Here is a 17,084-nt window from a genome sequence, read left to right as displayed (position 1 = left end):
TCAGAACAGAATTTGAAATGTCAGCCTACCTGCTGCTGATGTCTGTACCAACCTACTATAGCAGGCATGCCCAAACTGTGGCCTGGGGACCAAATGCGGCCCTCAGACCAATTTTTCATGGCCCTCAAGCTTCCGGGTGAATTGGCCCATATTACCTTGAACAGTACTTTTTACTTTACATTTTTTTAAATCTACAAGCCCATATCAAATATTTAATGTGTCCCATTGAGGATGTAAGCATGAATACAGGTCTAGTGGTTCAGTCTAACTTGTAATAAACACACAGATATGAAGTATTCACTGTATTGGTGACCAGTCTATGGCCCTCAATCGTCCCTCAGCTTTGTCTGTGTTTTTATATGTGGCCCTTCATGAGTAAACCCTGTACTATAGCCACAATAAATCACAAACAAAATCTAAAAATTGAGCAAACTAAAACACTAACAATAACTCTCAGATGTCTAGCGCATATACACATTTCTTTACAGTATACAAATCTTATTACGTTCACACATATTTAAAAAAATAAACAATTGTTGCTCTGAGTATTCAAACTCCAGTGCTCATTAATTCATTATCTGTAGCATTAGCGTATGTCGCGCTTTAGCTGTAGCGTTAGCATATGGTGCGTTTGTGTCAAATGCACAGAGGAGCATATGGTAGCATTAGCAGCAGAAGCAGCCACTTAACCTTGGAGAGGCTAGCGCTTGTTGTGATATGTACGCTGTGGCCCCTGTTCCACACAGACAAGGCCCCGGGCTCCTGTGAACCGCGCTAGCATTAGCATCACATAATGAGTGTTTTTACGTGTCATCACTCCCGACGCGCGCTTTGGTTCTGCACGCTGGAGCTCAAAGTGATATTTATGACCTCACATAAAGTCATGATCATACATTACTGTCATTTGCATATTTCATACCCATTATCTCCTTCAAATTTAGGTTTTTCACGTTTTGTGGTATATTCTTATATGAAAATAGATTTTTTTTTTCTTAAAATTGTGAACGGTTTGCAGTTGTCCAAAATTATTCCTTATTTTATGTATTCTAAGCATCCAAATGATTTACTGAAATGAGTTGATCAGCACTCTTCACAACTTTCAGAGGACAGAGCATGCAACAGTGCACTTCCTGATTATCGGACAATAAAACGCTTAATAATGAGATGCAGATAGTGATACTTGAACTTCTTATGCAGTTGGGGCATGACTCATTTTGTTCTAATACGAGGGGAAAATTGACGATTAAATGCAAACAATTATAATTACATTAACATTAACAAATTATAAATCAGATGTTCATGTCCGGGCAGTTACTTTTACAATTACTCCCCAAATACATTTTAACTTTTTTTTATATTGAAAAACAATGAGTTGGACGACTACTAATCACTGTGTACAATCACTGTATTTGATCAATCAGCATTTTTGGTTTGATTTTATTTAGTCTTATTCAAAAACAAAACAAAAACATAGCTTTCAGTATTTATTTCATTAACATAAACAATGCAAAATAGTGAAATTTCTTCCTCCAAAGTCTGAACTCTGCTCCAAACTAAATGTTTTACTGACAGAGGACTGGCTGTAGACCCAAGATGATCACTGGCTGTGGTCACATACACACTCAAAATCAGATTATTATCAGATTTTTGGAGTTCTAAGACTTTGGAGTGGAGTTTTGTTTTGTTTCATTCACATATGTTTAACATCCTGCATATTTAGGATGAGTCTTTCTCTCAAACTGAAAACTCTCTGTTCCAGCTTGTGATGTTATGTGGTAGTGTGGAAGTGCTCCACTGTGTTTTTAAACTCCATACAGCATCACTAGAACATGTAGTAGACTAGATCATTTGGAGGATTTTAGCCATAGAATTGGAGATCTCTACTGAACAAAAGGTAAAAGTTAACTTGAAAACAACTACTACATGACATCACAAGGTGGAATAGAGCATTTTGAGCTTTGACGATGTAGACAGACAACAAAACACAACTCCAGGTATGTTTTTGATGAGGTAACACTATTATAGCATGGCTTGCAGCTCACAAGAGTCAATTTTGTGTAATATGGGACCTTAAAATAATCTTTAAGTTCCAGAAAGCAGATAATAATCATATTTTGGTGTGCACATGAACATGAACATTGACGATAAACAATGACTGAATTTATTTTCTTGAAATTCGATCAATTGCACAGCCCTAACATCATCACGAATAACTTTTTTGTTGTGTTTGTTTCTTTAGCTGGTGAGAAGGCCATTGTGTGCGACCAGTGCGGTGCCCAGTTCCAGACCGAGGAGTCCCTAGAAGCCCACCGGCAGATCCACACTGGTAAGGAAACCCAAAGCACGAGCCAAAATGAACATGGGCCATGCATGTTCATTAAATGCTGTCAATCTATGGAAATCTTAAGTTAAAAAAAAAGGCCTCACTCAATCCAGAGTTTATATACTTTAAATCAGTTATTCCGAAGAGGAGTGGGGTGAAGAACTTGCCCCTTGTAACATGATCATGCTTCTGTCATAGTATTCGTTTACTTCTAAGTTGTTTCATTCCATGCACAAAGTAAATGCATTTCTGAGCAGTGACCATTCATAATCACACATTAACTTAACTTTCTTCTTCATACTTTGCTGTAATCATTTCTTTATACCTTTCTTTAAACTGTTTCACATTTGGCGTTATTGCAAATCTATGGGGTATTAATTGCTAACACATAACATATTTAGATCACCCTGTTACCTTTTATTGTTTTAAAAATGCTATATTCACCAAAAACAACATAAAGTTTCAGTTTGGTTTTTGATGCTCTGAAACTACAGCACATCGCATCAGATTTGTGAAGTTGTAGTGTATTGTTCTGTATCCTGCTTTTACTATAGTTTTCTATGGTCATGCTGGGGGCTGGGTCTTGAACTAGAGGCTTTGGCTCGGACTGCTAAGTGTAAGGAGGGTTTGAATAGTGCCCTGAAGAGATCTCTAGATTACTCAGACATGCATGGATGACATCTAAAACCTCTTCGGGCATGTTTTTGATGAGGGACTATGTTATAACTTGTCAGAAAACTCCAAAAAGTGCTTGACAATACATCCTCTCTTTAAGAAATCCAAAGAAAAACATAAACCCACAAATTTTGAATGGGGGATTGAGTCAAAATCCTGCTATAACACTGCTGGAAATAAGCCAGTTTCATTGCATAATACCCTTTTAGGCTATGTTTTTTAAGTGCCAAAAGTTTGTTGAGCTTATATATGCTAGTGAGTACTAATAACGCTTTAATTTTATTTTGGTCCTTCACCTAAATTAATTCCCAATTTCATTAAATCTATCCTTGAACTGACAGACAGATCACATCCGCCTGTATTAGACGATTTTCGGGCTTAGCTGCCGTAATCTCAGTAATCGCCAAACTAAGTCAACTTGGCAGGCCCGTGTTGTTTATCATTGTGCTGTTATGAGGAAGAGGAGGGATGGAGAGAAAGAGGAACAGGGAAGGGTGACAATTATACTATTACTTTGCGTCGTGAGAGCCATGATATGTCATTAAACACATACTTGTCTAGGTGGCGTTGCCTGATTGAGATGGATATGTTTAATGTCATGCTCTGGAACATTTTTGGCAAACATGTAAACACGGCTACACAATGGAGCGTCATACTTAAGAGCTTCTTTGGTAAAACAAAACAAAACCGCCTAAATGACGTTTGTTTAATAATGCTCACGTAATATTTTGTTCGTTGTATAAAATTTTCCCTAAATAGAAACTCTGTGATGATTCAGTTGCTATAATCGTCAGATATGGGTAGTACTTAAGTTTAGTAACTTTTTAACAAAACTGTACTTTTCAGAGTACTTTACAAGCAGCACTTTTACTCCTAATTGAGTAATTTTCATGAAGTAACTCTTGAGTAAACGTTATGCTAACTTTTCACACTGTAAGTCAACAAGTGACAAAAGTTTTATGTGGACAATATGAAATGATTTGAACATTTGTGTTTCTTGCACCCCCTCATTATGGTGCAATATAACACAATGACTAATAATGGTAAAATGTAAGGTATGAAATGAGATAAAATAATATAGAAAAGTCAATGAGCAACTCCATCTGTAAAGTCTTAAAAATCAAAGTTGTGTCTGTAATACGCTGCAGGGTCACCGTCACTTACCCGTGTCCTGTCACTCCACATGACCCCCAGCGCAGTTAAACCATCAAACCCGTCCAAAATAGCCCCCTCATCATCCTCATTACCACTATCTTGCCTTCGCCCTTCACTCGGACTAGCACGCATTAACCCTCGGGCGACCGGTAGCAGCTACTGACACCTATCGGGTGGCCCCACGGCTCCCCCTACTATAGCCTGTGTTAGCATGTCATTCATACCACAGACATGAGAGCGGGGGGGAGGGGTCCGTGTCAGCTTTATCCAATCAGCTCGCCCTGAGGTAGACGAGGGTTAAATAAGGCTAATGATCCAGCAGTCATAACAGCGGAAAGCAGGGGGCTAAATATAGCATGGAACCACTGGAGGAGTAGAAGGGGCGGGGGGAAGCTATAGGGGGGCGCGCACACAAGGCTAGACTGCTGGAGTAGTAGACTATGTAATAGAATAGCGATCATTTTGGGAGGATTGTAAGGAATGAAATGGGCCAAAAATTATGTATGCATTATTATTTTTGATATGAGTGGACATGCATACCTAAATAAAACTGCTTTTTTTCCCGTTTGTTTTGTTTATTGGCACCCTGACTCTTGTTTTTCTATCATGGTGCAACATTAGAGTGAGAGAAGGGACTAAGCAGGCAGAGCTAACAGTTCATTCTTAAAGTTCCTGTACCCAATTTTTTCTATATATTTGCGCAAACATCGTCTTACCTCAGTACAGATATACTGTATAGATATTTTAAATAATTTATTAATAATGTGGCTTTATATAGCGCCTTTCAAGACACCGAAAGCTCTTTACAGTGCATTATTTCACACTCAAATATATTGTAAATAAGTCTGTCTGTATCAAATTGTAACGCGTTTTATGGTCAAATAGTTAGGAGCACGGTTGGCATGCTAGTTGTTGTTAGCTTGACCATGACAGCAAAGTTAAACTTATAAACTCATCACTGTGAGTAATTAGTGTACTTGGAATGCATAAAGTAAGTGAGGAATAAAAATCTGAAAAAACAGGCTTGCAGAGATCCAATCAGGTACAAGGCCTTTAGCTTTCTTTGCCAAATCTGCTAATGAAATAAACAAATAAATAATTAATACAATATATACAGTACAATATATATATAAGTTGCTCATCTATTTTGCAATATTTAGTGACTATTGCTAATCCGGCTATAGCAACTAGCGTAAAATTGCACGCACCTGTTTAAAATACCACGTCCCCTTAGTTACACAAAGCTAGCAGGCTCATTACAATATCGCACCACAGCCGATCTTAAATGACACAAATTGCCAACTTAACACCATGCTAACCCCAGATGTATAATAGCATCTTATGGACTAGCCTCTGCTCACTAGTCTCCAGATGGCTCTTTGGAGTTGTAAAAATATGTCATGACTTTTATGGCTAGACATTAGAACACTGTGTAGTAATAAGCAGCAGAGCCTGACCCGCTAAAACGACTACACTTAAAGCTTACAGTCACTTAAATACAGTGGATTCAAAATGAGTGCATGCAAGCCTGTTAGCATATGGGGCAGAACGGGTTACATGTGTGCTAAAGGAGATATATTTAATAAAGTGGACTTAAAATGGATATTTGCATATTTGAATCATTCATAAGGCATTATAATAGGTTGCTTAATATGAAAATTTAGGGAGTGTTTTGGAACAGGTTAAATTCACTTTTGAATGCTGTCATCAATACTATACTATTGTCCTCTTGTCAAAAAATACTTGGAGTCGTTTTTGCTTCCTTCACGCATGCTTCATTAATTCTGTCCTCTCAGAAATCACACTGTTTCAATTTTCCCAGGATTGTTGCATCATAGATTAGAAACCCTAAAATCTTCTGCGCAGTTTTTAAGTCCATAAACCATCAGTGGTCAAATTATGTTCACAGCAAACACATTATTCAATTAGCATAGCATTAACATCGCTTAACCCTTTAAGGACTGAGCACACTATAGACCATTATAGCTCGCCTAGACTTTTATATTTTTCTTAGCCATAAAAATCATGTTAAAGGAAATATCAGAATGTACTGCGTTTTTTTCACACAACTACCTCTATTTTCATATCCATCCGTATTTTTTCTTTGACGCATCGAATAAGTGACTGGGAAAATCCCTGCAGTACCTGTGCTCTGACAACGTAAGCACATTACCGTAATAATAATAAATATTTAAAGAGCCCCATGTCTCTGCTTTGAGATGCCATTTGAATTTACACGATAGCACATTTGGTTGCAGAGTTATGGAAAATCCGCAACCGCGAGTCTATCGGCGACGCTAGCATCCGCCGCTATAGGGTTAAGGGCTTTATTTATTTTCTGTTGTTCATTCCCACCGCTGACGATAGAGTGCGCTCCAACATCTACATTACCCGAAATTATAATGAAGACAGTATTCTGACTTAAAACATGTGAAATACAAATGTAAATTTCACCAAAAGCATGTTTAAAAGGCAATAGACGTTTTTCACAGAGCTGCCTGGCTAGTTTCGGTTCTCTCAAAAACCGCTGAGCCACACTTCTTGCTCCATTCATTGTGTATTGAAAATTAGCCGAGTTGTGCTAAAATAAATCAATATTTAAATACCAGGCAGCAAGACAGCAAGTTACGGATAGATGATCACAGACAGCGTGGACCTTTACCACAGTGTAAATACTTCACCAGAGGAAGCTTCTGTGTTCAGAAAAGTAGGTATTTGTGTCTTGTAGCTGATGCTGACTGAAATGAAAATGAATTAGTGAAGTTAAAATAGCGCTACAATCACAGAAAAGCAATCGATGTATTTTCATAAAGTTGTTTTGTGTGCTGTTTTGAGATTTAGATTAGGATCGCATCAGCTTTCCTCCGGTTAAGTCCTTGCATCATCGTAAAGGTCTTGACATGCAATCTGTGATCATCCGTCCGTAACTTACTGTCTGCTGTTTGATATTTAAGTATGGATTTATTTTAACAAGACTCTGTGAATAGGGTCTATTAAAGCCAAAAGGATGCATAATGTGTTTACTTCATGTACTGGAGCCAAAAAATATACACATATATATTAAAAAAAACAACACCCAGTTATCCTATAGAAATTGATGTCTATGTGCCATTATCCCCTTCTTATAGACAACACTATAGACATAAATACACCGTGTACATTGCTCCATGTCGGTGGTATTGGTGTCTTCTTTTGGCCCGTCACTGTCTGCCCTGATTCTCCCAGCTCTTGGCAGCACTTCAGGCCCTGGCCCATGTTCCGCGATGACAATATTTGCCCCCTCTCTCTCTCTTTCTCTCTTTTCTCTCTCTGTCCTGGTGAATGGAACGTATTGTGGAGCCGATCAGCTGGGCTCTGACTCACCGCCGCACAGAACCAGGCTTTTGTGGCACGCTTGCATCATTTTCACCTGAAATGCACCTCACCACAGGGGGGTCCTCTGTTCATTCACGGCAGGTGCCCATTCACCTTTTTGGGTTCAAATGGAAATGCAAGTTGTTGAGTGTTAAAATAGATCCTGAATGTAGTTATTACAGTGTGGAGCGCAGCAGTGGGTGGGCTCCTCTGATAACTAAAAGTAAAGGTTTCTGGGGGAGAAAAAAAAAGTTTCAAATTTTGTTGGAGGCTTATCAACTGCAGGGTGACACATTATCATCTCAGAATTTCAATGGAGCACTTCCCAGAGAACGAGTACACCACCTTATGACATCAGCGGGTGGAACAGGTCTTTTGAAGAGGCAACTCTGCAAACTGTTCATCTTTTGAGGAATTTTGGAGTATGATCTTAAAAATGTGAAAAACTGAACTAGTTTTCCACCGATTGTACTAGTACAAACTTATTCCTCACTTTTATATAATCTGAGCATCCTATTTATTCTCCCCAATGAGTTTATAAGTGATTTTCACAACTGATGGTTAAACTAACAACAACTACAATGCTAATGCATACTTTTTATTATAAAATGCTATAAAATGCTTTATAATTCGATGCAGATAGCACAAAACTGACTTATTTTGACCTCAAGAGCTGCTTAAAATATATATACATACACGGACAAATTTACCTCAAATATATGAAAAAAATGGGTACTTTAAGGAAATTACTGCAAATGCAATTGACTGCAGTGTTTTTTCACTCTGGGAATGCTACGCTAACTTTGCTGAGCTAACAGTACCCACAGTAACTCAATATACCAAGTCCATGATGCCGTCCTATCTGGAGAAAAGTGTGACCAAGATTAACATTAGCGTACCGGACCTGTAATGTGAATCAGAAGTGAGCAGAACATTCTTAAACTAATCTGTGTGAATGTGGCCAGGAGAATAGGAGCGTTCTCTCGGTACGGGGCTGGCGAGCTGAGTGGGTCATTCTGCCTCATGATGTTTTGTTACAGGTTTTGCTAGCATCGTAAGCTAATTTCTGACAATAGAAAATACCGATTGGTGGAAGAAGTACTTAATTTTGTTAAGTAAAAATACAGATACAGCAGCAAAATATTACTCAATTATCGCATAACAACAGACCTACTAAAGTTCCCATATAAAAGGCTATTTTAAGGGTAAAACGTAAAAAATATTTGACGATCTATGTCTATTATATCTATCCATCTATATTTATATTTCTGTCTATCTAACATTAGTAATTAAGCACAGTACTTTTGTTTTTGCATACTACATACTATGTGCATAACACATTGTTAAAGTGTATTGCAGTTACGTTTAAGGGTATACGTGCCTTGTGTTTCATTCACTGTGTATTTTGATAATATAAAAAAGTAAAAGCAACGTTTATAATAATTTTTAGATTTATTCAGAATAATGAAGTATATAAGTAAAGTAGTAGCAGTATTTAGAAGTAAGTAAGTAGTAGAGAAGTAGTCTTTTGAACGATGCCTAAATGTGAACCGCTGAATCCGGATCTCTTTTTTTTTTTTTTATGCCTTTTTATCCTGATAAACGCTGAACCGACACAAGAATCAGCACAGAAGCAGAACAGGCAACATGACTGAGACCTTTGTACATAAAAAACATATTTGGCATCATATTAACAGTTACTTTTAAAATTATTACTGTAGTGCAAAGTTTTATTTAGATTATACATCATTTGAAATGGTAAACACACTCCCACTCAGCTTGAACCAGTTTAAACACATTTAAACCTTGGTCGTTTCTCTCTGTGATTAGTTTGTTGTTAAAATGACTTCTCACATTGGCTTCTGTCGTATAAATAAATGGCGTATAAATAACATTTTCTTCGAAATGAGCGGATCCAAAAGATTCGGATCCCATAAAAGAGCCAAAAGTCCCATCACTAGTAGTAGATGGAAACTAGCTAAATGGCTATACTGCGGAGCATCTGCTTTTTGTTTTGTTTTTTTCCTAATGTTTCCCGTCAAATAAAGACTAAACTACACAAAGTATTCAGTATCATTAGCAACTGTGAATGTTAACAATTAGCAAAACACAAGTTATCAAAGAAATATTGTGTAGCCTTTTAGAATTTGCTTAATAGTTACATTTCTATTGTGAAAATGTACAAACTGTGTAGTCTAGTTAGTATACAGCCTATCTGGTAAAGATTTGAAATATAGCCTTAGCATTTATCTATACTTAACCCTTTGTTTGGCAAGCTAACCTTTTTCTGACTCCCATTGCCACTAAGCACGTCTTTGAAATGTTTACCAAAACGCTTTTTAAAAAAGTACAATTATCCACAATTTACGCGATAAATAGCCAGATGCTAGCTAGCTACACTCGCGGATGGGCCCCCATTTATCCTGCTCTTCACATCGCTCTGAAACGCATTCGATTTGGAGTTTGTTTATCTAAACCAAGGCCAATCAAGTGCGTGGGCCCATCATGCAATCTCAGCTGTTGAAAAGCACAGCAAAAGCACTACATATTGTCAGCTCTGGGTAGCCATCAATGCGTTGTGTTTTTCGAAATCTCCGTCGGATAAAGGCGGCGAAGGACAAGTGACGATAGCTGTATACATGTATTTTGGTAAGACGTGTTAAACAGATCGAACCTTGTGTGGAGAGGGTTTAGTAACTTGTGCGTACAGCGGTAGGCTATAGAGTTGGGAGCTGTTAAACATGGAGGTTATTATTGTTGGGTTTGTAAGGGAAAAGGAAACAAAATGGAAGAAGTAAAAAAATAATAATTAAAATTAAAAGGTGCATTGTGCAACAGGCTACCTGCTTGCCTTCATAGAAACTGCATAGTGTTTGCTTAGAAATGTTCCCGAGTATGGCTTTAAATGTATCCATATTGTATTTATCCGATTACAGGTGATTTTATTTATAGCTGGTGATGTATGATTTTGGTATCTATGGTTTCTATGGTGATTTTAATGTCTCATTCTGTAGTGCATGTTAAATTACTTGCGTACGAATTGTGCTATACAAATACACTTGCCTTGTCTTGTTTTGCCTAAATAACAAAAACTAAAAAAGATGACTACAAAACACATGCAATCGTTCACAAACACTAGAACAGACAGGAATATGAATAATAAAAATAATGAAAAAAATCTACATTTCAAAACATAAGCTGCTCTTATAATAATTTGTCAATATAAGTCCACTGTGTGCTCTCTGCATCTAATTAGGAAGCGTTTTATTGTCCAAGAATCAGGAAGTGTGTGGTTACCGTAGTATTTAGTTGAAAAAATTGCAGAAAGTGCATATGAACTGATTGCGGTGAATAATTAGGATGCTCGGAATGTGCAAGTGAGGAATAACTTTAAACCACTGTAAACAGTTTAAAATGAACCAGTCCTGTTTTTCATATCTTAAGACAGTAAAAATCAGCTACAGCCCCTTTAAGAAAGAATAAATCTTAATTACACCAATCTGACCATATAGTAAATGCTTTGTTATACTTGAATGATACATATTAAATTTCCATATTCCCGGTTGTCTCTGCCAAAGATTGTCTCCGCTCCCAAACTACCACTCCAGCATGTTTTCCTGTGCGGTGCCAGCTGTCCTCATCTCCTTTTCATTAGATTGTTTTGGTCCGCGCTGTAATTCACTGCGCTTGTATTTTATTGGTAAGCCCACCACACTCTCATTCCACTTGATTAAACTTTAGCGGGGCGCACAACAAGCGAAAGGTCACAATGTAGGCAGAGAAAAGTGGCTAGCAAATAAACGTCGGCGATGAATTTGGATGGGGTCGGAATCCACGATGGGTTTTTTGGCTTGATTTATGCTAGGCTAACTTTTTTGTCATAAGTTTTGATGTTGCACAATGTGTGAACTGCAGGTAAATGGATTCTCTAAGTAATTAGGGCTCTATTTTAAGCTATTGAGTTCAGTCCTGAGCTAATCAATACATCCAAGTGCTGGTAGAGGTGCTAAAATATGCAAACTTTTTTGAGTTTTTAGGCTTGTTGCAAAGTTGCATGTGACAGGTTGGGCTGCTTATTTCACTAAACCAACATTAGCATAATTCTGTTTAGGATTACACAAAAAAATCTTGCCCAGTTTGATCTTGTTTTGTCATTTTTGTAAAGTTTTTCATTTCATTTCCTGGTTGGACACAGGCAGCAGATATGTGTGGAGGTAATTACATAACTGTTACCTAGCAACCATATATATTATTCAATTCAATTCATTTATTTTTGTAATAATAATTATATATATATAATATTAACAAGGACCAAAACTTGTCTAAATAACACAGTAGTTATGATTAGACTAATGAAAATAAATGCCAACACCTTTAATTTGTTAAATGAATGATTAAACTGTAAAACAATGTCAGACTTTCATTAAATTTTTGGCATTTTTGTTGGACTTTCGTGTTGATGACATAGGTAGAGGTATTTGGTTTTTATTTTGTCTCAGTTTCTTCCTGTATTTTTGTACTGATGCAAAACTATGATGAATATTCACCACAGGTACTATCCCACCAAACCAAATAATAATTAAAAATAACATGAAAAAAAACCTGTCATATGCACTTTAAAGCAGATCTATTATGCAAAATCAACTTTTCAGAGCTTTTAACCATGTTATAGTTGTTTCCCCTCAGCATTTACTCACCCGAAGTATTTGGAGTGATTTGTGCATGTTTGAGCAATCTTTAAAAGCTTATTTTCGAGACACCATATTACTGATCAATCCCCATTTTTAGCGCCATCAGAACACACCCACTGCTCTGTAATTACTTCATTCTCATTCATTTTGGTACAAATGAAAAACAAACCGTGACGTCAGCTCCCATTGGGCATCACAGTTTTCTAATACAGTTTTTTTTAGGTCGTTTTAGATGAATATTGTGATTTAAAATGCCTAAATCATAACATAATGATCCACAGGTGTCATAGATTATAGCTGTATAGCCGACAGGTCTTAGCTGAGGTAGGTAACGTTTTGTATTATTATGTACGGCTAAGGGCTTTAGTTTCCACTGTAATTGTAGATTTTTATTATTTTTTTCAAATAGACCCCATAAACTTATTGAATCGACCCTGACACATTTCATCCGTGGATAATAAAAAGCGGGATGCTAATTATTCGTGTCTGCCTTGTGCTCCCTCCCTCTCCATCTCTCTCAGCTTTACATCGGCTAAATCGTATTTTCAAGTGCTAATAATACAGGAGAAGTATCTAACCATGGAGAAGTGGCAGTGGTGGCTTTGGTCAGTGAGAACACAGTGGGACTCCAGCTGAACTCAACCCCGGAATAAACACTTTTCTTTTCTCAGACACATAGTTTGGCTGGAGAATGTTCCCTGAGCTGAGTAAAGGACTCTGGCTTTAGTACACTGAATGGCAATTTGAATTTTAGGTAACAGTTTTAGGAATGTGTTTAAAGCAGACCTATTATGTAAAAACAACTTTTCTGAGCTTTTAACCATGTTATAGTTGTTTTTGTAGTAATTCCTGCATGTGTGAGCAATCTTTAATCGCTTATTTTTCAAGATGCCATTTTGCCAATCAAATCAATCCCCGTTTTAACCACCACAGATACACGCCCACTGCTACGTACTTACTTCATTCTTCAGTTTTATTTTCTTAAATCGGGGATACTGTGTGAACTTGCTAGTGTGATCTGGATATATCCATAGGAGGGGTCAACAACTTCACGGCTCTTTGTTGCGATGATGTTTACGCCGACGTCATCTCCCATTGGGCACCGCAGTTTTCTAAGACGGAAGTCAGTGGATTTGTTTCTTTTATTAAGTCTTTTTAGATGAATAATGTGATTTAAAATGTGCAGAATATAACAGATTGATTCACTTGTGTCATAGATTATAACCATATAGCAGACACAAGCACAATATAGCTTTTTTTAAGTTTTGATGTGCAAAAGTTGTATTTTTTTGCTATTGACCCAACATGGCAACTTTATTTTGAACTCATTATGCATTATTAAACACAGTGACAATACAAACACTGAACAGTTATGATTTTAACACAGCCACACCACTGTTTTCACATCTTGACTGACAATATATATGTGTCACTGTGTCTGGCACTTAGGAATTTGCAATAGTGGCTGTTTTATGGCTTTTGTGGGTAAAAAAATTGCCCAGGACACTCCAATGTCCAATTATTACTTTAGCTAACTTTGCAATTCCATTAATTCATATATATTTTCTAAGGCACACCTGGCAATCCCTCAGTGCACACTAGTGTTCCCCAGCACTGGTTAAATATCAATGCACTAGTCCATTGCATCTATCTGTAAATTGTGGTGAGATTTGTTAGATATTGTGACACTGCAATTTATGCTTAAGAATCCGTATGTTTTTTGTCCATATATTTTATTTCTCTTTTGGGTTCACTTCTACCATTTCCCCCTCATAGCCTTCACTCACTCACACACACACGCGCTCTCATACGCTCGCGCACGTGTTGCCAGCCTGTCACTCACCGAAATGGGGCCAGTGGCAGCCTTACACAGAGGTCGAGTCACAAGTCCCGATGGTCTCAATCACATTATAGGCCAGCGCTAGCATCTGTTTAGCATTTACTTAATTGTGATGTTATTAAGTTGTCACTGAGCATTAGGGCGCCGATAAGCAAAGCAAATATTCCCCCAGCACAGACAGGCAGGCCAGACGTGGGACACAAGGGCCACAGCTATTGACACGTTGTATAAGGCAATTTTTTTGAGCTATTACTACTTAAAGTGCAGATGACAGGTTAGACTACACATTTCAGTAAAACGTAGTAAACATGAGTATATGTTGATGCAGTTTTTAGTAAAAGCCTTGTTTAGCTTTTTCCTTTTTTGTGAAGTTTATAATTTTACTTCCTGGTTGCACATGGGCAGCAGATATGACATGTGTAGAAGTAATTCTGTAACCTAGCAACTATAAATACTCATTGTAATTGAGAAAAAAGTTTGACGAGTAAGAACATTTCAGTCACTTTTTTAAAGAGAAAAAATGGTAATACTGGCAGCGAGATTTAAAAATTTTGATTTGAACTATCTAAGTTGAGCAGTTGTTAGCATAGAATCCATGCATAAATCCCCCCACATACACAGCAAATCTTCCATATCATTAGTCATGACTCTGGTTAGGAGTACCTATTTGGAGGATTAGCCATTTGTGCGCAAGAACGCATTGAGAAACATACACAGAAAGCCTCCACATGGTCTGGTAATCCAACTTGGGACCTTTTCACTACCATACTGCTGAGACGCCACTAAATAGTCCTGAGCCCTATCTCATAAGCTGACAATCAAGCAGTCAGGACAAGATAGCATTAGCCACAATGCTAATGTTCCACAGTGCATATTTGATTGGGCCGCCCAGCTGGCCTGCTCTGTAGTGGGCGGGCCGCAGTCACCCTGGTGCTAATCGGAGGTTGACTCACCAGATGACACTGTTACGGAGGCAGTGTGTCGGTACATTCCTTGATATGCCGCTACAATGCTAATGCTAATGCACATCTGCCCTTCAGGGGTAGGCCACATGGATGCAGAGTGAGAGTCGTCAAGATGGTACACTCCCAGCTCCAACCAGTGCATGATGTTCTTTCCATTCTTTCCTTCTGTGCTAATCTTTATTAGCAGCTTCACGTCTCTTTGTTGTGATGACGTTTACAGCGACGTCAGCTCCCATTGGACACTGCAGTTTTCTAACGTAGAAGTCGGCAAACTTGTTGCTTTTATTAAGTTTTTGAAGAAAATTGCGATTTTTAAAATGTCAAAATTGTAAGATCCAGGGGTGTCATAGATTATAACTATATAGCAGACACATGCACCTTGTCTTCTTTAATGACATACTGTGGAACATTTTAGGCAAAGCATCTCCATTGAGACAAGCAAGCAGTGGTAGAAGTACTCAATTTTGCCACTTGAGTAAAAGTACGGATACTGAAGCAAAAAAAAGTATCACATGAAAAAAATCTACTTAAAAATATTAAAATACTCATTTGTTTAAAAATGTGCTTCAAATCCAGATTTTTTTTCTAGTTGTTTTTCTTTGTATATTTTTGTTTACTCAAACTATGAACTTGATAATCAGGTCTCAAAAAATAATTTTAAAAATACTTTTCTATCCAGTTAAAAAATATAGTTGAAGTACAGATACCTTCTCTCAAATGTAGTGAAGTAAAAGTAAAAAAAAATCCATGTTAGTCAATCCAAGTAAAGTTCAGATACCTAAAATTTGTACTCGAGCACCAGTACTTTACTTCTACTTCATTATGTTCCACCACAGCAAGGAAGTGGCGTACTCTCCACCTTAAAAGTCCCATAATACTGCTTTAAATCACTATAACACCATTTGAAGATATCAAAAACCGCCATTATTATAATTCAGTTTTCAATACTATACCATATTTTTTCCTAACCATTTCTTTGCCTATCTTTCACACTTTTCTTCAACAAATCTGCAGTCCTCCCTTCCTCCCTCCATCTCCCCCGCTCCACCACTCACTCAGCGCCCAAAATAAGAAGGGTACAAGTGGTCCCAGACACTATCGGACGGCTAAATTAAATCAAGCGCTGCGCGGCTAGCTCCACTACAGTCACTTCTCCCGCTACTAACCACCCCCCCCCCCCCCCCCCTATTTCTCCTCTTCCTCCTCCTCTCTACAGCAAACAAATTTTTCCCCAGATAAGATCTAAATGAGTTTTTCCAGCCGGGGAGAGATGCTCCGTTTCAGGTTGATGGATACGGTGTAAAGGGGCGGCCACGCGGACAACCCCACTTCTAATCATGCATGCTGGGTATACAAGTGTTAGAGGCACCTAGCAGTATCCAAGAATATTCAATGCTACAAAGTATGAATAATGTATGTGGGCGTCATGGCGATATCGTAATACATACAAAACTAGATGTGTAGAGGAGGTCAAGATGTCAATGCAATATGACATTTTTGGGTCAATTTAAAGCGGCTATTTTTATGCAATTTGGGATATATTGTAAAAGCCAGCTCTTAAAGTCAAATGTTTTTATCGGACCAGGAAGTAACACTGGAGCGCTGTTGGCATGCTAGTTGCTGTTAGCTTTACTGTGATGGCAAAACTCCGCTCTGCTTTCTCAAAGTTGTGAAAAGCGCTTACAAACTCATTGCGGTGTGTATTCAGATGCAAGAGAGCGTTGGGTATATCAAACCTGTTGCTAACGCTACTCGGAGCAATCTCTGGGAAAGAAGTCACCTCATTTGTCTGTTATTAATGTTTATACCTTGATTTACAGTTAATACGAACATTTTAAGACCAAAATGGCGAGACTGACAGCAGCAGTTACGGGTAGAGGGACGACGGTTCTTCAATAGAAAGTGAATTGGAGCCAGAGTTGATGGAGCTGGAGCGCGCCCATGCTTACTATTTGGAATGCGGCGGCTAGTACGTTATTTTCTTTTCTATATACAGTCTATGGGTGGTACTTGGTGTGAAAAAGTTTTAAGAGCCAGTTCCCTTTAGGATCCATGCACCTTGACAGTCCCCTGGCAGTCAT

The 17,084-nt window shown here is 37.9% G+C and overlaps 1 protein-coding gene across 2 annotated transcripts in view; it reads left to right on the top strand.

Annotated features, from left to right (window-relative positions):
* Nucleotides 1-17,084, top strand: part of zbtb16a (zinc finger and BTB domain containing 16a) — a 238,221-nt gene that overhangs the window by 145,221 nt on the left and 75,916 nt on the right. For both annotated transcript variants that reach the window (XM_055226546.1, XM_033977966.2), the window contains exon 4: nt 2,240-2,326. In XM_055226546.1, the coding sequence (XP_055082521.1) occupies nt 2,240-2,326 (87 nt within the window). The remainder of the gene's footprint in view (nt 1-2,239; nt 2,327-17,084) is intronic.

The sequence above is a fragment of the Periophthalmus magnuspinnatus genome, chromosome 14, assembly GCF_009829125.3.
Source record: "Periophthalmus magnuspinnatus isolate fPerMag1 chromosome 14, fPerMag1.2.pri, whole genome shotgun sequence".
Taxonomy (NCBI): domain Eukaryota; kingdom Metazoa; phylum Chordata; class Actinopteri; order Gobiiformes; family Gobiidae; genus Periophthalmus; species Periophthalmus magnuspinnatus.
Note: the sequence above shows the minus strand (reverse complement) of the source record. Positions and strands in the feature narration are given on the sequence as shown.